The sequence below is a fragment of the Aspergillus sclerotioniger genome, assembly GCF_003184525.1.
Source record: "Aspergillus sclerotioniger CBS 115572 chromosome Unknown BO94scaffold_22, whole genome shotgun sequence".
NCBI classification, from domain to species: Eukaryota; Fungi; Ascomycota; class Eurotiomycetes; order Eurotiales; family Aspergillaceae; genus Aspergillus; species Aspergillus sclerotioniger.
The window spans coordinates 158,604-181,730 of record NW_020291012.1 but is presented as its reverse complement, the minus strand read 5'-3'; the positions used below and the strand labels follow the sequence as shown (position 1 = coordinate 181,730).

The 23,127-nt window shown below is 52.0% G+C and overlaps 7 protein-coding genes across 7 annotated transcripts; 4 read left to right on the top strand and 3 right to left on the bottom strand.

Annotated features, from left to right (window-relative positions):
* Positions 1–160: 160 nt before the first annotated feature.
* On the bottom strand, positions 161–2,292 carry BO94DRAFT_626109 (fungal specific transcription factor domain-containing protein; the record flags this gene model as incomplete). The annotated part of the gene is made up of 7 exons (XM_025617335.1): positions 161–314; positions 374–910; positions 973–1,163; positions 1,221–1,477; positions 1,530–2,022; positions 2,088–2,115; positions 2,186–2,292. The coding sequence occupies 7 exons, from the start codon at positions 2,290–2,292 to the stop codon at positions 161–163; spliced, it is 1,767 nt and encodes a 588-aa protein (XP_025465168.1).
* A 181-nt stretch (positions 2,293–2,473) lies between these two features.
* BO94DRAFT_537186 (putative MFS sugar transporter protein) lies at positions 2,474–4,461 on the top strand. Its single transcript, XM_025612210.1, has one exon. It carries the CDS (start codon positions 2,831–2,833, stop codon positions 4,358–4,360), a length of 1,530 nt encoding a protein of 509 aa, XP_025465167.1. The 5' UTR covers positions 2,474–2,830; the 3' UTR covers positions 4,361–4,461.
* Positions 4,462–5,109: 648 nt separating this feature from the next.
* Positions 5,110–6,254, top strand: BO94DRAFT_567554 (uncharacterized protein; the record flags this gene model as incomplete). Its single annotated transcript, XM_025614636.1, has 3 exons — positions 5,110–5,205; positions 5,239–5,498; positions 5,567–6,254. 3 exons carry the CDS (start codon positions 5,110–5,112, stop codon positions 6,252–6,254), a joined length of 1,044 nt encoding a protein of 347 aa, XP_025465166.1.
* Positions 6,255–7,988: 1,734 nt separating this feature from the next.
* BO94DRAFT_155955 (uncharacterized protein) lies at positions 7,989–8,807 on the bottom strand. The gene has a single exon (XM_025605841.1). It carries the CDS (start codon positions 8,650–8,652, stop codon positions 8,152–8,154), a length of 501 nt encoding a protein of 166 aa, XP_025465165.1. The 5' UTR covers positions 8,653–8,807; the 3' UTR covers positions 7,989–8,151.
* A 1,566-nt stretch (positions 8,808–10,373) lies between these two features.
* On the top strand, positions 10,374–10,694 carry BO94DRAFT_548303 (uncharacterized protein; the record flags this gene model as incomplete). The annotated part of the gene is made up of 1 exon (XM_025613390.1): positions 10,374–10,694. One exon carries the CDS (start codon positions 10,374–10,376, stop codon positions 10,692–10,694), a length of 321 nt encoding a protein of 106 aa, XP_025465164.1.
* A 1,278-nt stretch (positions 10,695–11,972) lies between these two features.
* On the top strand, positions 11,973–13,322 carry BO94DRAFT_537182 (allantoicase). The gene has a single exon (XM_025612209.1). It carries the CDS (start codon positions 12,116–12,118, stop codon positions 13,202–13,204), a length of 1,089 nt encoding a protein of 362 aa, XP_025465163.1. The 5' UTR covers positions 11,973–12,115; the 3' UTR covers positions 13,205–13,322.
* Positions 13,323–13,879: 557 nt separating this feature from the next.
* On the bottom strand, positions 13,880–21,211 carry BO94DRAFT_587759 (putative sensor histidine kinase/response regulator; the record flags this gene model as incomplete). Its single annotated transcript, XM_025615851.1, has 6 exons — positions 13,880–15,897; positions 15,959–16,294; positions 16,390–16,456; positions 16,510–16,987; positions 17,048–18,235; positions 18,294–21,211. 6 exons carry the CDS (start codon positions 21,209–21,211, stop codon positions 13,880–13,882), a joined length of 7,005 nt encoding a protein of 2,334 aa, XP_025465162.1.
* Positions 21,212–23,127: the final 1,916 nt, after the last annotated feature.

Below are 23,127 nucleotides of genomic sequence, written 5' to 3'. Positions count from 1 at the left end.
CGGGATGCATCTCCTGTCCCTGTGTCTCCGATCCATACGAATCCCCAGAATCTGCGTGCGCTAATCGGGTAGGGGTGAAGGGGTTGACATGTTGAGGCGCATGTCGCCTCTGAGCGATGGCAATCGCGTTCAACATGGACCCCAGCAGTTTATCAAAAGACTAAATGGCGACGTGGTTATCGCTCGCTTTTGAGAAGCAGTGCCGCAGTGTATTGAGAAGGGCAACATCCGAATCCGAAGTCCATTGCCGCGGATTCCTCATCACCCCGATATACAAAGTGAACAAAACGTTCAGAAGATAGGGTATTGTGGACCTTTCCACCATAGTCAATTAAGAGTTCTGGCTCGGGACCGACAGACCAATGGCACGTACCTGATAACAGGCCAACTATAAGGAGAACTGGCGAGATCGTTGACGATTCGGGCAAGGGCACGAGCCGAGTTCAGACAGACTACATCCGCCGCGACCAATCTCGGTTGGCTTTGTTGGAGTGGTTGCAGCGGGGCCATGTCGAATAATGCTGCACGATGGATAACCAGCATCGCATTGTAGTACATGCAATGCAGGAGAACACATCCCATGGATTTTGTTTGCGAGTGTACGCCAGCCAGCTGGTCGTCGAACCGCAGCGCTTGGGGAAGGTTTTCCTTCCACGTCAACAGCATTTCATCCAGGGCCCCTATTTCTTCGACCAGTGCAGTATCCTCACCTTCTGTCACTGATTTGCAGAAGAGTTGAGTGATTATCGTGGACTGTAACTGGCACAGGCGTATCAACTGGCCAAAAAATGCTTCATCTTCAGGTGAGACAAGGTCCGATACTGGTGTCGGTGGCATATCGCCCGGCGGGTCAACATCGCACTCGATATCGTTGATCGCAGATGGCCGGCCTACCTCAAATGAGAGCTTTCTATGCCAACTAGGATTAGTGGGTATCGGCGGATGGGTCTTTCTTATATAGGAGCAACACACTTGTCCAGACAATAGCATACCCACCAGATACTGGCCCGGAGATGGTATTCCTTCTCGACAAATCCCCTCTCGTAGGGCTGTTTATGCGCGGAAATTCCCCGGTGTAAGCCCAATGACTGGGCAATTCGCACCGCTGTCCCGACAGCAATAATGGCCTGTCCATCCTTATTGCAGTTTATCAATTCCAGTGCCTTTCCGTCGGGTTAGCTTGTGGCTGGCTGTTTCAAATGGTGAAGAGTCCAGCGTACCATCAGCAAGAGGACTTGGACACTCTGGAGATATGGTGTAGACACAACACGATTATATAACTCCCAGGCAAGACGGAAAAGGTCAGTAGGAGCAGTTGACATCATGCTTCCTCGCGCACCTAGAGCCAGCACCATGTAGTAACAACACACAAATGCTGCGTCGGTTGACTGTTTAGTGAGGTAAAAAGCTTCATATTCTGCCAGGAACTGACTTCGTGACAGTATTGGAAAAAGACAATTGACAGATGTGAAGTACGCTTGTGTTGTTCAGCATCGAGGACATTGCAATGTAGAGCTGCTAGGACTTACCGTAGACATAGGGATCAGCGATAGACTTCTCGACGATGGGGCAGTATGCAGCAGCGGGCATAGGTATGTCTTCGGCAAAGCTCATCAGGGGACAGAAAAACCTCATGACTCGAATGCGAATGTCCTCATCCTGGAAGAGCTCCTCAGCAGATTTGGCCAAGACCTGGGTCGAGATCTTGCCCGTATACTTGGAGCGCTGCGGTGCCGGGGCGGACTCAATGGTCACCACTCCTTGCAGGTTGTGATTGGAGAGGCCAAAAACGAGTGGGGACGTCACCAACGGAGTGGTGGCAGGATCCTGAGGACTTCTCGGGGATTGCTGCGGCGCGAGGGGCTGGTTCACGATGGCCGGTGAGGCTTGCGATGTAGAACAGTCATCGCGAGCAACGCTATTTATAGCGAATGGCATCGAGTGATTCGACAACGGCTCTGTCACTGGGGTGACCAGATGGCTGAGATTCTGCGCATACTCGGGCGAGTCTACCGGGGGCCTCTGAAACACAGAGCCGTCAGACCTGGTGGTTTTGCAGTCCACGTTGTATGTTTCGCAATTCCGACATCGCCCTCGTCTATCATCGCAGCGGATCTAACATCCGGGGGTCAGCAAAGTTGAGATTGCGGGCGAGGAAGGTAATAATGGCTTTGTGAAACAATACCTTTCGATGCCAGCAGCTATCACACTGGAAAAGCTATCAATATAAGCAGGAATGAGGCTAAGGGGACCACCTACTGCTTTGGGCCTTTGTCTGCGGGTCGGTGGCATGATTTCGATAGCTGGGGGGAGTAGGAACAGTCAATGGGCGCTGGTTGATCGAAGAGGCATCAACATCAGCATTAGCATCAGCGACTCTCCCTCGGGGGTCGGGGAAGCCACGTGACGGGCGGCAGGAAGAGGACGGCGTAGGACGGAGGCAATCATTCATCTTAGAGCACTACTAGAGATCCTTACTATTACCCCAAATCCAATGGACTAGTCGATCAGCCACCATCAACTTCCGGCAGATGATGATTGGCGATGCTTTCCACGGAACTTCCACCCCAGTCAGCCTTCCCCATGGGAAACGGCTAAACTTTGGGGTTCGGTTCTTGCTGAAGATCCGTCAGACGGTGGGATACCCCTGGTGCTGTGCTTCAGCATATCATGGGCATTGATTTCGCACACAATACTATGCATCTTCGAGATTGTAGCATCTATATAAGCGTGCACTAGGAAACTTACAAGCCATCCGCAAGTCATTCCTGTCCTCCGTTTCTCATTGCTAGTTGTTTTTCTACTCATCTTATTCCAAAGTACAAAGAAAATGGACACCCAAGTCCCCGCTGCCCTGAACAATACCCATCCGCAATGGTGGAAAGACCCGGGCCTTCGCAAATTGAACTTGCTACTCGCCGGTTGTATGCTGGGGAGCGTTGGGTTCGGCTACGATGCATCGTTAATCAATGGGCTCCTCTCCAACAGTCGATGGTTTTCGGAGTTGGGCTTGAAAGGGTCTACCATGGAAGGCATTATGACTGCAGCTCAGTCATTTGGCGCCATCGCCGCTCTCATGCCAGCCGCCTACCTCTCCGATCTCATCGGCCGACGGCAAACTATCCTCATATCCAATATTGCCATCATAGCAGCTGCCATCGGGCAATCGTTCTCTCACACTGTCTCCGCATTCCTGGGGACTCGTTTGGTGATTGGGTTCTTCGAGATCTGTGTCCTCGTCTCAACCAATGCTCTGGTGTCTGAACTCAGCCATCCTCGTCAGCGAGCCCAGGTTACCGCACTCGGCAACACATTCTTCTATATTGGAGGCATAACCGCCGCCTGGACCAGCTTTGGGTCTTACTTCATAACTTCATCGTGGACCTGGCGGCTTCCGGTTCTAATGCAATGCTGCTGGCCTGTGGGTCAAAACATAGTTGTTGCTTTCATGCCCGAATCCCCACGCTGGTACCTTACTCAAGGCTGCCATGCGAAGGCAAAGGAGATATTTATCAAGTATCATGCAAACGGGGTGCTCAATGACGAATTAGCGGAGATCGAATACCGCAAAGCCGAGATCTCAGTGGAAGCTGAAGAGCAAGGGGCATCCTACAATTGGCTGGCACTCTTTTCGAATATCGGCAACATCAAGCGCTCGATATTGACGATTTTCCTGGGGCTCAGTTCTCAGTGGGTGGGGAATGGAATCGTCAGTTACTACCTCTCCCCAATCCTGGAAGCCGTCGGCGTCGGGAGTGCCAGCCAGCAGTTGGCAATCAATGGCGGTTTGCAGATATTCAACTGGGTCATGGCTATCCCAGGAGCTTTACTGGCAGAACGACTGGGCCGGGTACGACTTCTGCTGATATCTGCATGTGGAATGCTGATCTTCATGGTTCTCGTAACCGCCTCTTCCGCCGTGTATGAGGCCGATGGCAATAAGCGTGCTGGTCAGGCAGTGATTGCCTTCCTCTTCTGCTTCTTTGGCTCCTATGATCTGGGCTACACCCCGATTCCACCCCTCTATGTGACAGAAATTGCCTCCACTCACCTGCGCGCCAAATACATCAGCTTATACTGGATGAGTACGGCAGTCGCCCTATGCTTCAACCAGTTTGTCAACCCCATTGCGTTTGATGCCATTCACTGGCATTACTATATTGTCTATATTGGTGTGTTGTGTCCGGTGATTGTAGTACTCGTGTTTCATGCACCAGAGACCAAAGGCCGGACCCTAGAGGAAGTGGCTTGGATCTTCGACCGGGGAATCGCGGACTCCCGGGTTCGTGGCAACGGAGATGCTGGTGCTGATGCCGATCCTAAGCCGGAGGTGGTGGTGGAACAGAGGGAATATGCGTGAATGTCAAACTTTCTGTTCTTATCGTGGTCACTCGGTGTACGACGACATACTTGAATTAGGCCTGTCTGGTAAATGTTATGGGTCCGTGAAGACATTATGACATCAAAAGATCTTTGTATCCTTCAGGCAGGTGTCCTGATCGGTTTAGAAAATGAATATGCGATACATTCTGTCTTGTTTTCCTGACTTCACAAATTACACCAAGCCATATTTCGTTAGAACAGGTTCACGGCTGATAGACAGTCACGTAAGCCCACGCCGCTACTTCCTCTGTATCTACGCACTCGTAGCCATTTTTGCTAGGCATCATAAACTCCTCATCCTCTTCCTCATGATCATCTTGATCATCCTGTTCCTTCCCAATAGGCATTCCAACGATACTGCACGAAATACCGTATTGAAAAAAGGCACGGACATCCCCACCGGCAGGATTGGCTCCACTTTCCGCTCCAGGATTCTCCGTGGAACTTTGGGGTCATCCGGAGCGGTCCACTTTCTCCGTGGAATTGAGGGAAGAGGTGGGATTGGTATCCGCTGAACAAGCATGGCGAGAAGGGTAGGGACGTTGATTCAAGCTGACTGGCAAACCGGGTTTCTTCTAAGTCTATGGGTAAAGAATCGGTTCCTGTCCATGGCAGATAAATAAAGCCTGCCCGACGGGGCCAGCGGACAATCTCTCTTTTGCTCAACAATACCATTCCAGTGGTCTACTACACAGCAGGTTGATAATAGCTTTCAGCGCTTTCATAATGGCCTCGGTCAGCACTCTAAACACTTCTGAGTCCATTAACAGTGGCTATCTGAAAACCAGCCACAGCCTCCGGCATGACTACGATGACACTCAGGTTGGTGGCCAGAGTGATGTCTTGAGCAAGCAGGCAGCTCAGAAGACCGCCTTTGGTGACTGGCGCGATGACTTTTTCAAGAAGGGATACACGGTGGTTAAAGGTGCCATTCCACGCGAACGGGCCAATGCGTACAGAGAGAAAGCGCTGGATTGGTTCCAGAAGTTCCCATTCGGATTCGATATCAGCGATAAGTCGACCTGGAAGGCAGAAAACCTGCCCGTGATGATGAACGGTGGCATGGTCCTGAACTACTGTGCCGCCCATGAGAAATGGGTTTGGGAGGCTCGCTCGTACGTGCATCATACACCCTACTTTAGCTTTATGAAGACAAGACTCTAACTAGAGACGGCTCTATCAGTGAGCAAGGCGTTATCGAACCCTTTGCCAAGCTCTGGGGTACCAACGAGCTTCTAGTCTTGTTTGATGCAGTAAACATCACTCTTCCTGGACGCACAGATCTGAAATGGAAGTCGTGGCCCCATGTTGATCAGTCCCCCACTCGGAAGGGTCTTGCCTGCGCTCAAGGCATCATCAACCTCTCGCAGGCTGGTCCCTTGGATGGTGGTCTTCAGTTGCTCCAGGGCAGCTCAGAGCTCTTTGATCAGTTCTTAAAGGAGCACCCGCCACAGCCTAAGGCGGCCGATGCACCTGGTCAGTTCGACTGGTTCGGTTTCACTTTGGACGATGTGAGATGGTTCGAGGACCATGGCTGCAAACTTATCAAGATCGATGCTGAGCCGGGCGATCTGATCATTTGGGACTCTCGAACTGTGCATTATGCTTCTCTACCGCAGAGCGAGACCATTCGTACCATTATTTATGCCACCTATACCCCGGCCAAGCTTGCCACCCCTGACGATTTGGCGAAGAAGGTCGCATTGTTTCACAAGTACGAAGGGACTACACATTGGCCTCATTGTAATATATTCGGGCAAGGCAAGGCAATGAGAGGAGACGAGATGTGCCATGGTGAAAGAGACGAGCCTCTGGAGAAGCCGGTACTGACTGATACTGTTTTGAGGCTGGCTGGAGTTCAGCCTTACTGAGCCATTAGCTGCCCTCTTTATTCTCCTTTTGTGAGCATATCACCCAGGATTATGTAGAGTTTAATGATATAGTGGAAATTGCGGCCTGCAGTAGTATCTCAAGAACCTTTTCAGTCGTAGTCAGTAGTCTCGGGTGCCCAATGGAGGTCGGGCAAGTGAAGTAGAGGGCCGATCATGTGCCCGGCGAGGCTCCTTCCATTCTGGGATCTTTTGCCCGGTCTTCCTTGTGGTGCTTCCACCTTCTCTCTCTCTCTCTCTCTCTCTCCTCTCATCCCATCAACACTACTCATTAGAATTCCGCCCGAGCTTGGAGAAAGGCGATGCTTTGCTGGTTCAGAGAACTCGCTTCGATTGGAAAATGTCGCGCAGGACCGCTAATGATTGCTTTTTGCTAAACCCCCTAGGTCGAAGCCACCCACCACGTCTCATCGCCTCGAACCCCTAAAAGGTCCGCATCACTATGTTGCCCAGTGCCTTATCTCCGAAGGCAACCTCGAGAAGAGCCCCACAGCAACAGGAGCACTGTGAGGTGCAAGCTCCTCTGGTGGGGATATCGACATGTGCGTGGTACAAGCAGCTCGGGCCACCACAAACTCTACCACAAACACATAGCGGTGTAACCGCAGCAAAGCCATTGTTGATAATCTAATCCAGTCAATGCAGTAATTTGTGACACCCTGTCATCATCACGATGTAAACCCCTTATCCCTGAAAGGCAAGAACTGCCCCCCATGGCGAACATTGCTGTCGTGCATTCGACATAGTTGAGGGCTGGACTAGAATCCTATGTCCAGAGTGGCTCAGGCTTAACAAGGGCTGCTAATGAGCGCCTGGGTTTTGGAGAGGGCCAATTTCTTCTACATGGACTGACCTTTGCATGTTTCATTGCCTGCCGCCCAAGGGTGCGACCAGCTGTAGTGACGATCGGACAGTTATCGGTAGTCGCAATGCTTATGATGCATGGCATGGACTTGAAACCAGCAGTGCACAGCTTCACGAGCCTATTGTAAACACTTTTGCTCCATACGATTCCTTGCTCTGTCGGGTGTCATGCAATAGCAATAAGGGAGTTAAAATGGCAATGCCCTCATGTTCATCGATGCGGATTCTCAAACTTGCTAACGTGAACTGTTCGGGTTAGTGACGGGCGAATATTCGGCAAAGTGACCACGCTTCCTCGATGCTATGACAGACAGCTATGCACCGGAGTCGATGGCAGCTGGAAAATCAGATGCATGTTATCGAGTCTGCAGTGTCTGTATGACGGCAGCCATGGCCGCATTATTCGAAATGAATGACAGTTAGAGTTTACAACTGGTTCTACTTCTTCCTCTGGAAGCCCTGCTTCCGGCTTTCATTTGTGTCACAATCAATATATGCTCTACCGCCCGAGTCGCCCCATTACTACGCCAGGCGCGGGAAAATAGAGCCGAACCTGTTTCTTGGGCTCTGTGCAATGAATGGCAGCACCGAAAATTGCATTCCATTCCCCAAATCTCATATCCGTCAAGTAGGGCCAACCTCCCTTTTAGTCTACCACATTGTGAAAACAAGGTTCTTCTCTCTTTGACCTCGAAGCTTATCTGTCCTTTTGTTACGGTCTTTCCATGAGAACTACAAGCCAAGAATGCTATTGATGCGTGCAACCCTTCTTTCGACCGAGTGGTTCTTGGCCATCGATCAATGGGGTGACGTTAAATTCGTGGGATATACTGGGGCCGTGAGGGCTCAATGCAACGAAGTAGTTGAGCAGGTCTCGGCACGACAGCAGTGCATGCTGTCTACCTTACATCCATGGCCGGTGGTTTAATTCACCGGTTCTGGAGAGAAGTCAGTCCTCTCATGCCTTGCCAGCATACTTACTGCCTTGTGCTCCTACAAGCACATCCCGGTCATTTTATTGAGCAGGCGACCAGACCAGTGTAGCAGCGTTGCTGGCCATTTTCTCTTTACGTCTACTGATGCGACATTTGTCGCCGTGTTGGGCGCCGCTATGCATATTGTGTATGGACTTGAGTTGCTGCTGCTGCTGCCTCATAATGCCACAAAGCCCGTCCAGGCATGTGGAATCTCCGATGGAATTCAAGAGTCCGGCCGTATACAGCTGCGCTCGGTCCCAAGTGGCGTCAGGGAATGAGTCTAGGCAACCAGAAAGCAAAAAGTAGGTTGCAGAGTCCGATTCCGCTAGGGGATTTCGAGTATGCGAGTATTGTTCAGATTGCTGGGGCAGGCATCTTACGAGCCGAGTCCACCATTCCAGCACCGATTGACGGGATAGCTTCGACTTAGAGTTCTCCTCTGGGCATAGCTTCTTCAGTAACACCACAGCTCTGATCTCACCTTGTGTATTCGACAAGCACTTTCGGAGCCTCTGCCATATCTTGAACCTAACCACCATGGTTACTATCACATATGCTACATGGTGAGCTACATGGTGAAGTCACATGTCGCGATCAAGCTTGTGTGGACGTGACGTTCATCTTCTCAATTGCTGCATGAATCGACTTGGGCAAGTGTCAAGGATCCGCCACCGCGCATCATGATGAAACGAGCAAGAGTTACGTTCATGATCACCAACTGGGCCAAAAATAGCAGGTTCCCTGAATTCTGGATTTCTTATACTTTAGAAGCAATTGCACTACACCAGAAAGGAGCCCGTTGACTGTTCTGGTCCGCATGATCACAGACACGGATGGAGGCATGAACCATGCATCTAAATGCAGGGAAAGGAAAAGCCGGCCTCTTAGGCCCACCCGGGCCAACGGCGTCTAGCGATTCGAGTAGTTTTGGCCGCCTCGTTTCGACAGGCCGATCAGTTGTTGGGCCCAAGAAGTATGCTTCCGCCTTAATTTCCAACGGGGAGTACTTAGAGATTTCACATCACTGCAGAGATCATGTATTCATTCTTTTTCCCCATCCGGATCTGGTGGCTAGCATTCCTACAGAGCGTCGCACAACAACGCATCCAGCGGCTACATGCATATTTCTCGGAACGAGCCACGAATCGGGGATTATTAGGGAAAATCAAGAAATCCGACAGCCCCTAAAGACGTCAAAGAGGTTGCCTTCCAAGACGCGCAGATCCCAGGGAAAACCCCTGCGCCCCCGTTTGTGACAGCCGTAGGCCCTTGACAGAGTTGGAAATACCTCTCACGGTGAAGGGGCAAAAGGAGCCAAAGTGGATCGACCCGGCCTGATCATCTTATCCGCAAAGGAGCGGGTTGGTTAGGGCTTTGCCTCTCAGGGGCGAGCATCATCTCCCTCTTGGGGCCCCTTTTGGCGTCCTTGCTTGAGTGTTACAAACGAGTCGCATGGCCTCGGATACGGTCGCGGCACGGTCAACTGCCAGTAGACTTCATGTGTGTTTGCAGTTCACTACATATGCAAGAACCACATCAGCAACAGGGTCTGAGAATTTCCGTCGCCAGTGCGAGCCTGGGCCGTCTCCAGTACCGCGATACTCACCGACCTGAGAAGACCGACAGAGGGACCAGGTAAAATTAGCACGAGAGGGGGAAAAAGAAACAAGAAGGTTCTGCAGGGCTTAGGCATCCCACTCTCTAGACCGACTCTGGTTGCGCCAGTGTCATCCAGAGGGTTCCACAATCCGTCCCAAAGGAGAACAAACGAAGCCCTCGCTCACCAGGGGATTGGCTTGCAGCCATCATCACGAGATAGCCGACACAAACGGACCGGACACAGATGGGCAAAACCACACATACGGTGAGAAATTTATAGAAACATTGGACCACCGGCCGTTGTATTCTGTTCCGCGGCGTCATTGGCAACAGGTGCATCTGATAGCATCGCCGGTATCACCTTGGTGGCTGTGACTGAATCCCCTGGGAAGGGCTGCAACGGGGGGCGATAAATTAAGATAAAGACCGGCACGCCTCAGCCTTCACCAAAGAATCGCTCTGCACTTCTTGTTTCCTCTGCTGTCTTTCTCCTATCTCCTCGAGGAATCTTATGAACACGATCTCTTACAATTCCCTTTGGACTTCGTTGGGATCTCGTCTGACGAAGTTCTCACTCGCTCCCTGACTCAGACCTGGAACCCTACCCACAAGCTACGCACTCTATAGCTGCTGCGAGGGACCCGCTGCACACTGAGCCACCATGCCACCGAAACTCAGTCACCAAGTCGCTCTGCCTGAAGCGCGCGGGCTCAAGTATGACGAAACCGATATGGCGCTCTTTCACGCCAAGCTCTCCTACCATTCCACGATCGAAGAACGCATGGCGTCGAAAGACCCCAATCTGGCGTCCATCTCAGAGCATCAAGCGCGAATCTTGAGGCGCTGGGAGATGCTGAAACACTCGGAAAAAGAGATGGCGGACAAAGGCAAGAGCCTGTCGCCGGCCGAAAGAAATCAGCTGGCGCAGTACGAATGGCGATACAAGCGATTGGAAGAGTTAGTCACCAAGAGCACGGGTTAGGATAGAGGGGGACTCATGGCATCATCATTATCATCATCATCACCAAGATGAAAATCATTGGGTGACAGCATCACTGGCGTTTTTTTGATTTAGATCTAGATTCACGCAGCGCATGATTGTCGTTTCGAGGCACCCAGGACAGGGGGAACTTGACCGGCGGAAAAGTGGTCTTTTGTGGTTTTCTTCTTGCTCTTCCGGGTGTGTGGGACTTAATACTTCTTTCTCTTGATCTCCGTTGTTCATCTCATCTCTTGTCGGGTTTATTGACCCTTTGCCGTCCCTGTCGAGCCCTGTACGTACCCAGAACCTCGAATCGAACAAGCTCACGTACCCATGTCCGCAATCTAGCCGGCGTAGCACCGAGTCAACATGGGACGATCCCCTAAGCCCCAAGACGTCAGGCATGTAACCTCGCCGGTCTAGCAGACGCTGCAACGGTAACTTGCGCACAAATCACCACGGAACCGTGGCCGTAGCCGTAGCCGTAGCCATAGCCGTGGCGGTGTCGGTCCCTCGAACCGCCTGATGTCCTACATTGGGCACGCGACACGCTTTTCTCTCACACCGACCCTGCAACCAACCAACCACTGGTGCCTGTCCCTCTTGTTGCTCCGTTCATGCATGCCGAGGAAGGCTTGTGAAAGGTGACCTCTGCATCGAACAATGCCAGATTGGGTATTGTTGTTGTTCCCGACAGCGTGGTTGGTGAGTCATGTTTTGCAGCCAGCCGGCCGGTTGGTGGGGACACAAAGACTGGTCGGGTAAACGTGAACCTTTTGGGATTGGGGTCGTGTGTGCTTTTGTGTCTGTGTCTCTGGGCCTGGGATCTGGGGGGTCGGAAGAGGGCGATGATGTTCGGAGGTCTCCGAACCGGAACCAAACCAACCCAAATTCATGGGTGGAGACGCGGTTTCGGGATTGGGAAGGGAGAGAACGGAGTATGGGGATGAGTGAGTTAGTGTGTGGGTGATGAGGGGTGAGGGGTGAGGGGTCGGGTGGTGGCAGTTGAGGATCGTGAGATGAGGTGAGAGTATAAGATGATAGTGATCGTTAGAAGGAATAGTTGATGACAGATACCTAAAGAGATAAAGAGAGATGGAGAATGAGCAAAGAGCGAAGCAAGAAGAAGAATGGATGGGTGAATGAAAGATGGAAGGGAAGAATGAATGGATGGATGGGGCCAACCAGCGGGATGAAGCGATAAGATCGAGTAATCGGCGGGGCGAGTGCTTATCAGCTTGTTTTTCCTGCTTTGCTTCCTTACTTAAACCCTCGTCAGTCCTCTTCTTCACTTCAACCCAATTTCTCTCCTTCCTCCTCCTACTCATTAATATAATCAAAAAGAAACCCTATCATAACCTATCTCAATTGAATCAATTCAATTCAATTCAATTCAAATCATCCCTTCCACCACCGCAACTATGTCCGAAGAAGAAAGCTACATCCCCGCCTCCCTAATCGACCCCACCTTCGCACACACCACCAACCTCGCCTCCAACGCCCTCAACAGCTCCATCCTCTCCTGCAGCAACGAATACTTCGCCGCCGCCTCCAACCTCCTCACCCCGACCCCTCCCATCAACCGCCCAGGCGTCTTCATCCACACCGGCGCCTGGTACGACGGATGGGAAACCCGTCGCCACAACCCCGCTCCCTACGACTGGGTCGTGATCAAGCTCGGCGTCAGCAGCGCCTCCATCCAGGGCGTTGAAATCGACACCGGTTTCTTCACCGGCAACTACGGCGAAAAGGCTTCTTTGCAGGCTACCTACGCTGCGCCGGGAACCCCGGACTCGGTGGTCGCAGACGAGGGGTATGAAGGGTGGGAGACGATTCTTCCCCCCGTGGCGTGTGGGCCGGCGCAGAGGCGCGCGTGGAATGTAGCGGAGGAGAAGGTTGCGGGTCCGTATACGCATGTGCGCTTGTTGATGTTTCCGGATGGTGGGTTTGGGAGAGTGAGGGTTTATGGGACTGCGATTCCGCCGCCGCCGCCGCCGGCGGTTGGAGTAGAGGGGGAATCGGTGGGAGAGGAGGAGTTAAGTTCGGCGCTGGTGGGTGCGGTGGCGCTGGGTGCATCGGATCAGCATTATACGCCGTGTTCGAATTTGTTGTTGCCTGGAAGAGGCAAGGATATGGGGGATGGGTGGGAGACGGCCAGGTCGAGGGTGCAGGGACATGTGGATTGGGCGATTGTGAAGTTGGGGTTGGAGGGAGAGGTCAGTCGGGTGGTGGTGGATACGAAGGATTTCAGGGGCAATTTCCCTAGGGCTGTGAGGGTGCATGGGTTGGTGAAGGGGAGTGTTGCGGAGGGAGAGGTGCCTGGGCAGGATCATCCGGGGTGGGTGGAGGTGGTCAAGGGTGATCAGCCGTGTCAGGCAGATACGGAGCATGTGTTTGAGGGGGCAGATGTGGTGGCTGGCTCCAGGACGTTCACTCATGTCAAGTTGACGCTGGTACCTGATGGAGGTGTCAAGCGGTTCCGGATCTTTGGCAGACGCAGTGTTGCGTAAAGGGGTGGTGGGTTATTATTATGTAGCTCTGGTGATGTTTGTACACGGATTAAATGGATCAATGACTGAACTCTTTATATAACGAAATTCTTGCACGGCACATACAAGGCATCAAAACACTCCAAACGCCGGCCGGGTATTCATCCCCTTGGAGGCTCAAGGGAGATGGGAAACACGGTATCACACCAAACACACAGCAAGTTCAAACGGACCAGGGGACAGGACAGGGATGATGTCGATGAGATATCATCAAAGCAAGAAACGCATGGTCTTAAATACACACTGTACGGCGTTAGGGGGGCAACGCAAGAGGGAGTGAGGGGTGGAATAGGGAATTAGAGATGAGGCAGGCACACAGCGGAGTACAGAGGGCAATGAAGGGGTAACCAAAATGGAGAGCCCGAGAAGAGGGGATATTGGAACAGCAAAGAACAAGAATCTCGGGGGGGATCCATCTTGCAGACGGTAACTGCAGCCTCAACTGCTGGTATCATCAATCATATGCTTCATCATCATCGCTTAGAACAAATACGGACGGGAACAAGTCCATCCCGTCGGGTGCTTTTCATGGGTATAACGGGGCTACTGATGGTAGGAAATCGCTCAGAACATGCAGGGTATCGCGGTCGGGCCAGGGCCGAAGTGCTCGTGGTGACTCTATGAATGGCAAAAAGTCTAGTTTTCCATGGGCTGCCGTTGCAGTTGCTTCTCTTCGTCGGGCGTCAGCGCGATCACCTGGCCGTCGATATTAGGCGACAGCGAGTGGCTTCTGGGGGTCCCAGCCTCGGTGCTCACACTTCCTCGGTCCCGATTCACCAGCCGCGTCCGCGTATACGCTGGCACCGGTGCAAGGTATTGGTCGAGCATCTCACTCAGGATCGTAGATCGAACCGGTTTGGGCAGGTAGTTGTTCATTCCGGCATCAAGACACTTCTCCCGATCCCCCTCGATGGCGCTTGCCGTCATGGCGATGACCAACACCTCGTTAACATTGGGATCGGGGTCTTTGCGGATTTCGCGAGTGGCATTGTAGCCGTCGAGGGTCGGCATTTGCACATCCATCAAAACCACATGGAACGGGTTGCCTTCGCGGGACCGCGCTCGGAGGGCTTCCACGGCCTGCTGCCCATCACTGTACGCTTCGCAGTGAAGATTGAGACCGGTTACAAACTTGACGGCGATCTTCTGGTTGATTGGGTTATCTTCCGCAATACAGATGCGAATCTGATCTCGAGGAACCATGGTCAGGTCTCGAGCGACAGGGGCTGGGGCCTTGTTCTCCGCCCGACTGGCGAGCTTGGCCGCCTTGGCCGCTTTGGCGGCAGCGTCCTTGACCTTATTGAATGCCAAGTGGAACGTCACCGTGGTGCCAACGCCCGAGGTGGAATCGAGCCAAATGGCTCCGCCTAGGACATCTTCGATGATGGCCTTGCAGATGCTCAGCCCAAGTCCACTGCCGCCATAGGACCGCGCCGTCGAGTTATCCGCCTGTGAGAATGGTCGGAAGAGCCGTGACTTTTGTTCCTCCGAGATTCCGATGCCCGTGTCAGTTACCGAGCATTCCAGACGGACACGGCCCTTGCCTTCCCGGGAAACCTTCGCTGTCACGGTCACCGATCCCTTGGGGGTGAACTTATAACTGTTGCTGAGAAGGTTCATGAAGATCTGATGCAGGCGAACAGGATCTCCGAGGACTACCAGATCGGGTGGGACTTTATCCAGGTCTTCAATTGTCTCCAACCCACGATCCCGATGTGTGTACCGCAGCGCACGAACGACCTCCGAAATGGTCTCCCGAATGTTGAGAGGGACAGTCGAAATCTTCATCTTGCCTGCCTCCAGCTTGGAGAAGTCTAAAATGTCGTTGATCAGAGTGAGCAACGTGTCCGCACAAACACGAATTGATTCCACGTATTCGTCCTGCTCTCGGTCCAACTTCGTGCCCTTGAGGAGTTCGGACAGGCCAATGACACCGTTCATCGGTGTGCGTAGATCGTGAGATATATTAGCCAGGAAGATGGATTTGGCCTTGGCCGCATCTTCTTTCAGCTTCACATTGTGCTTCGCTTCCGCCTCAGCCACTTTAGCCTTCTGCTCCGCGTCGCGAGCCTGGGCGAGTGCGCGCTTCTGAGCCTCAACCATGGAGGCATTGGTAGCGCTGACTTTGCGAACTTCCCGGAAAAGCAACGCATTGGAAAGCGAGATACCAATCTGGTTGCACAACAAGTGAAGGACCACAACATTCCGTTGGGTGAAAGAATTCGGCTTGCCTTCAATGTGGATGACTCCCAGGAGATGCTCTGCCTGCATGATTGGCAATGCGATCACTGACCGCCCAAGGGGATATCTGGCTTGGTATCCTTCGTTGACGTTCGAAAAGCGCTCGTCCTCGAGCACGTTGTGAACCAGGACTTCTTCTCTGGTGCGCATGACGTAGTGAGAAATCTGATGCGCCATCTTATCCTCAATCTCGGAGAAGGGGAGACCATCAACAAAGGATTTCTGTCCTTTCTCCAAATCCCCGGCCGCAGCAACTGTAAAGTGGTTGTCGAAGTTGGTTGCTATCACCGCTGAGTCCGACCCATTGCAGGATTCCAAGACAATTTCGATCATTTTGGTCAGAAGTTTGTCTATCTGAAGCTCAGATGACATCACTTGGCTAGACTCAAGTATGCTTGACAAATCGATGATGTCTGCTTCGCATTAGACAGACCATTGAGAGGGAGGAAAGGTAAATGGGACACTGTAGCTTACCGAGGCCAACGCCAGAGATGTCCAACGACCGTTCGCCGGTGGTGACACCATTCTGCTCTATCCAACGCTGTTTTCTATCGTCTTCATCCATGTTTTGAGCCACACCCATGTCCATGTGCTCTTGCCCGGTATTGCGATTAATTCCGAGAAGTGAGTCCACGGTTTGACAGCCGGCGTCCACATTTCTCGAGGATGTCGCGGTTTTCAAGAGCCACTCGTGTTTCTCAGTCAGCTGCGCTGCCTTGCCCACGGCGCTTATCGCGGCCCATGCGGCAATTGCGTCTTGCATGACAGAACGCGCCGCCCTTTTCGCACCACGCCGGATCAAAAACTCTCCTATTTGAAAGTTAAAATAGAGCAGGGTGTGGGGGGGGCAATCACAAAGAAAGTGCGGGATAGGAAAAGCAAAGATGGGGGAGCGGTGTGCATACCATGCAGTTCAAGAGCAAGCGCTTCCTCCAAGGGCCACCCATGAATCTGGCAGTGATCGATTGCAGCCTGGTCGGTTTAGCTTCATCCCCAGTACATCAAGGGCCATCAACACAACTTACTTCGAACGCTTGAATGGCCGAGGTATGGTCATTCCGGACCTCGCAGATTAACGCCTCCAAGATCAACGACCACATTCCGTAATTGGCATCGCAAGCACTTCGCGCGAAATCCACCTCTGCTTTATACTTCAAAACCGTCTGCAAGCTTCCATCGAGATACCCGCGAGCAGGATATTCATTGTGGAGAGTTAGAAGTGAAAGGGCAAGATAGAAATAGACTACGTATGAAACGCGAGCAGACCACAGCCTAGGCATAGTCTCCATCATCTGCATGCCCAACTCGATAGCTCTGGAATGGTGTCCATAAGCAAACAGCGGGATCATGGCAAGGCCCCAGTAAATGTCTCGCGGGCGGTCGGCATTACTAGCATTGTTGTCAAGGAAAGCAATGTACTCATTCGTATGATGATGCTCGTCGGACATGATAGTGTCAGCAGAGCGACAAGCAGTTTTTCCTTGCAGAGCACGCGCAACTTGTCTGTGAGCGATTCTGGTTAGCAACGAATTACTACTTTCCCTTCTAAAAATGGAGTCTTACCTGACTGCAAGAAGGCTGGCTCCTCCTCGAGTATCATTTACCCAGTCGGGGATATCTTCCGGGCTTTCGTTGCAAAACGCCTCTACCTGAGCCATATCATGGCCCAGATAGAGTCTGGTCATCGCCATTGAGGAGAGACTGATTAAGGTAATATACGGATCGCCCATCGAAAATGATGTTTCCACGGAAGTCTCAAGAGCAGGAAGCGTGGATGACAGCGAAACCCGCAAATGGCCCACATAAAGATTATGGACAATCGAGCCCCGACTTTGAGTCCACTGCTCGGGACACCGCTCAAGTAGAGTAAGTGCATAATCACTCAACTTCACGGCAAGCTCCAGATCCCGGAAGCGGCTAAAGGAAATCATCGCCAGGTGCGAAAATCCTATGGAAATCTGTACAAAGCCGCCTCTGAAAAGATGAAGATTCATCATCTCGATAGCCATCCGGTAGAACGTTAGAGCATCGTCCCAGTACGTAACAGCCATTGCCTCGGCCATGACTTCTCCGATAGTTATCATGTCGACATCCTTGCTGACCGGCTTACGGACAATTGCCTCCAAGTCCGCTTGTTCAAGATACGCGCGAAGATTCCGGTAGGCAGCATCGCATTCATCATAAGTCGTCGGCTCTCGAAGATGTACACCAAGCTCTTCCAGGCACGTCAGAAGTGAGTCCATCGAACGGAGATGGTTACCCATCTGGGCATAAATCTTAGCCTTGACGATCCAGGCTCTTGATTTGCATACGGCGCTCTTGCCTTGTTCAAAAACCTTGTCCAGGAGATCCAAGGCTTCGGTATTATGACCTTGAGACCATGACATTTCAGCGGTGGCAATGTGCAAGCGCAAAGTCTCGCGGTAATAGACATCGGTATTGTTGTCATCCCAAGGGTCATCTTGAAGGAACGTGATGCAATGGCGGAAATACCAGAGCGCCGTAGGTCGCGCACCCGATTGCGCAGCAGTTTGGGCCGCGTCCCATAGAATCTTTCTGTATTCAAGTCGTTCTACAACGCGAGACTTGATGATTCGGGACGCCAAAGCCACGTGACGTGCCATCGCGTAGCGACTACGCCCATCGTGATAGTACTTCATCATCGCTTGAGATATGATAAAATGCATCTTCTCCACATTTCGCCCCTCGGTTAACGAGAGGGCTGCTTGCGAAAACCGATCATTGGCAAACCTACAAGTAGTACTTTGGTTAATCGCATGCAAGCTGGGCAGGGACAAGGAGCACATACCTGAACTCATCATCGGTCTTCCCGGGAATAATTAGATTTGCTTGCACGAGATATTGAAGACCAACAACCATATCGGCTTCAGTCTGCCGGATTAGATTGGCATTTTGTGGGCAGGTGAGGTCTACAGCCTCGTCGTCCTCGCTAGAATATAAAAACTCGCTGGTGAGGAGCTTTTGTACCAAAGAGAACGCAAATGGACTTCCCAACAACGCGCCCCAGACCATGATGGACCTGGCTGCTGCCGGGATCTCTTGAAGACGTCTCGCAATGAACCCCAGCCCAAGCCCCTCACCGTACCTGGGAGCCACAAATTCGGTGAAGATCCGATCAAGGTCAAACTCCCACACGGAATTCTTCCATGAATACCAGATACAATTCTTGCTGTAGCACGTCTCGAGCATCATCCGCACGAAGAACGGGTTGCCCATGCTTTTCTCCTGTATAACAGCTGCAAGCGGTGTTAACATCGGATTGGGTTCCTGGTGCATCGTAGCTGCCACAACTTGCATGATCTCCTCCTCGCCAAGAGGCTTGAGTACGACTCGGGTCACACTGGGATTCTCGGATTCGAAAAGCGACTTGATAGTGTTCGACTCGAGCTCTGATTTCCGGCTTGTGAGTATCAACACACAGGGCAGTTTTGCTTTGACGATATTCATGATCAATTCAAGGGTCTCATCATCAGCATAGTGCAAGTCGTCCACACATGCGCATATCAACCTATACTGGGAAAGAGTCCGCAGTATCTCCAAGAACGTCTCCATCAACCGCATGTTCTTCAACGCTGCATTGGACAGAAAGAAGTCCACGGAACTTTGGCCTTGGTCGAGGCGAGGGAGGGCAACGCGCTTGGATGGTTCACCTTTCGTAGAAACTTCCTTAAAAATATGTTGGGCTGCCGAGAGTCTGGGCGAAATTTGTCTGTCATTTCCTCCGGAGGACATGAGCTGCTCGGGGAGTTCCAGAACACGGTGTAATGTCGGCCACATTGGTCTCAATGCGATGCGAATGTTATTGTGGTATTCAGTCGTCACATCACGTTCCGAAAAGATCTGGCGGAGAAGGCTGGCCAGGATCTTTGCAAAGGGTTCAAAGGGAATCCGCCTGGCGCGGTCCAGACGCGCTATACCAATATATCCTAGTTTACGGATCGCAGGCTGAACACGGTTCAGGAGGTCTGTCTTTCCAATGCCAGCTGAACCGCTTATGGTAATTACTTCGCATTTTCCGATACGGCGAAGCTTGTGTGCAGCCTTGGGTCTGTTTACCGATGCAATAGACTCCCCATGACTCTGTGTGCTTGTGCCCGTTGAAGGGTGCCCATCTCGGTCTGTAGCCTCCCAGGATGCGCGTGACTCCACAGGGCTCTTGGGCTTTCCCGACGAGTCTCCCGGTTTGGGGGTAGAAGGAGAGGAGTCCGTGCTGTGCAGAGATTCGTGCGTCGATACACGTCCCAAATTATAGGGGCCGCCGTTGGAGGCTGCCCTAGAGGCAAGATTGAAGGAGCCTGACTCACTCGAGCCGGATGCAATCTCAAAGCTATCGACACGACCGTCAGACACAGAAGAGTTGGAACCAATCCCGCTGGAAGTTTGCGCAGCTGCCCTCGCATACGCAGCTTGCTGGCGCCTATGGACCTTCTCAACCACACTGGTAATCCTGTCATATTCCTCTCGCCGCCCAAACATTCGAGATGGGAGCGTAAAAAAGGACGATACGTCACGCTGAGCAATCTGAAAGTCCTTCAATGCCTCGCTATCGCCATCTCCAAGTAACTGGGAAATTTGTGCCAGATCGCGCTTGACAGAAGATATGGTATGGTAGCGTTCACTGACTGCCTTTTGTGTCATCTTCTGGATTACAGCCGACACTGCGTCGGGGACGTCCATTCTCTTTGCTGAAATTGGTGGTAGTTTCTTTCCTAGGACATTCTGAACGACTTCAACCGGGTCACTTCCTGTAAACGCTGGTTTTCCCACCAACATCGTCCAGAAAAGCACACCCAGTGCATAAATGTCAGTTCGACTATCCGGTTCTGTGGGCATTCTCCCCGTCTGTTCCGGAGCAATGAATTGCAGCTTGTTTTTGACACCAAGCTCTCTTGAAAGGGATGACCAGCCCTCGCTCAGTATGTTGTCAAAAGACCTAGCGCCATTTCCCGTGTTGGTAAGTTTCACGGCCCCTGCCTCTCGATTGAAATGAAAGGCATCTCCGCGAATTTCGCCATGGACTGTCTTGAGACCGTAGTGCAAGAGTTCCAAGCAATCACATGCGCCGATTGCGAAATCCATAAACACTGACAAAGACACTTGTTCGCCAGGAGTCGGCTCGTTGCTATCATTCCTGCCACCCACTGCAAACCAGGCAGGTCCAAAGGCAACCATTTCTCGCAGCATGTTCGGGCCCGGTGATTCGAAGATAGCCACGAGAAGAGGTCCGGCGTCACCTGGGTCCGACGACAGGCGGATAAGGTCTATAGGGCGTATTGTATGGTTGCAGTCTGGGTCCGAGGTCTGCACAATAGACCTTAGCATATGAAACTCGCGCTCAAGTCTCACAACGTGAGACGAGACTCGGGCCACCACTGGGATCCATATTGACTCGTGATCGATGCGGGAAAGAGACAGCTCGCTACTGGATTCGCTCAGGCTACTCCTCCAGTGATGTCGAAATGGGGGGCGGGACTCGGTTCGCGGGGAATTGCGAGCCAGGCTAGATGGACCCGATGAGGTCGCGGCCGGTGTCGAAACGTCAGACTCGGCGGCATGTCGGAGACCAAAAACATGCCAGTGATTATATGTGGAATGAAACGGTTCGACAGACTGGTCCCATGTGTATCCGGGCAAATGTGCCAACCGCTCGAAAAGGCGTGCCGGCGGGAGTGGCAGGTCGTCCCCCAGGATATGGCTGTCCTCCATCTCCACCAACTATCGCGATATCCTGAATAGTCGGCCCCTCAGTTGACGGCCATAGATATTTCGTCCGTAGTGGGTAGTCGCAATCTTAGTCGGATAAGCTGTTTGAACAGGGGAGGGGGGGGGGGGGGTCATAAAGACGAAAACGGTTCAATCGCCAAGCAGGGTGGAGAGGGCGAGGCGCTGCCCCCTCTCGAAACTCGAAAGATTCAGGGAATTCGTCGAGGGTCGAGGATGCGACGGGTGGCACGGTCGGGGATGGGGGGAGAGGATCAGATGCTTTTCTGCGAGTTCAGCGTGTCAGGACACAGCTGCCAGCATCCCCACCAGTCAAGGTGAACGCGATCGCAAGCGAGCAACTGATCTGCTTGATCCAGGCAAGAACTCTGGTTGGGTTGGGGTCTGGAGGCCTGAGGCTGTAGATTTCCTGAATAAGCCGCGCCTTAGTCAGCTGCCATTGGGCATCACGAGGGAGGAAGCGGGAGATCAGCCGTCGTGCTTTGGTGCAAACTGCAAACTGTGAGGCTGGCCTGCACGAGCGCGCCCGTGAGGTGAATCTGCCACCTGAACTCTATCCGGTATCGCCCTCGTCTGCTCAGAAATCCAGCGTGCTGGGGTAGGTTCGCAGATTTTGTTTGACCGCTCGGTATACAAGTACACGTGATAGGTTGCTCTCTACGGAGTACGGAGAGAGGGGAAAAGTCTACCGCACCGGGCTGGTTCCGAGACCTGGAGCAGAAAATCCTAACGGTATGTAGGGGGATATGCCCCAGCAAGTGAACCAAGCAACAGATTACATGGCGTTGATATTTTTAAATCATGGGCGAAATATCCGGAGTCAAAATCCAAATTGCTCCGGCCTAGGCTGCATCCTGTTCCTGAATTAGTAGTCTCGGGGGGGCTTGCCAAGCACTGACTTAACAGCATCAACCGAGGAAACGCCTGTACGCCGAAACATTAAGGTAACCTCCCTCGTGTATCAACAACTATCTATTATCTGGAGGTGGGGGTGGGGGTGTGACAATGCCATCATTGCCATAATAACTCAGGGGAAAATTGATTGCATCGCCACCTCCCCTTACTTGACAACCTAAATGCCGTATTCGACCGGGCGAATGAGCGACTAGTCAAATCCAAGGGTCAGTATCTAAATAGTCCGAGAAATGGGTACACTTTTCATCCAAGCTTGGGCATGACCACTGGTAGAAAAAGGGCTGACAGCTGAGCCGGGAAAGCTAGTCGGAAGTGCTGGCTTCAACCAGCCCATGCCATGAATATGGTTGATTTGATGGGAATGTTTTTTTCCCTTCTCAATGGCAAGAAGGCCCTAAATTGGTGGCCATGAAGTTGGCGAAACTAAAGTGTCTTAGGTTCGTTTAGAAATATTCTAGAAAAATCAGTGCGGGACAAGGATAACTTTGTCCTCTTGACCCCTTAAAAAGATATATACATCCCTCTAGCATCCTTAATCACTCCTAGTTCCTCGACTTGTCTCATGAAACGCGCAACTCTTTCTATCCACACAAAAACAATCCATCGTATTTATCCAGGGTAATGCCCCCTGTTTGGATACTAAGCGAATAAATACCGTGGTGTCAAAATATCGGAAGGGGTTGCATGGTATCCGCTTATCCCAAGATGCGGTGTGCGCTATCCACTGAGGCCCTTTCTTTAGCTCGACAGTAAGGAAATACGGCAGCTGATCACCTATCTACCTGGAACAAGTGCCTCGAGCATGTTACATATCCATCGTTTTTGTCATTTTGGTTGGTCCTCTACATTGCGTGGATTGAGTATCCCAAATCTCCGGACATAGCAAATTGGGCACATGTGGATCACGCGTCATGACAGTGATACTACACACGCGCTCCTTAGACTGACTTCTAACTTATCACATTTTACCTCTGTAGAATAGATCC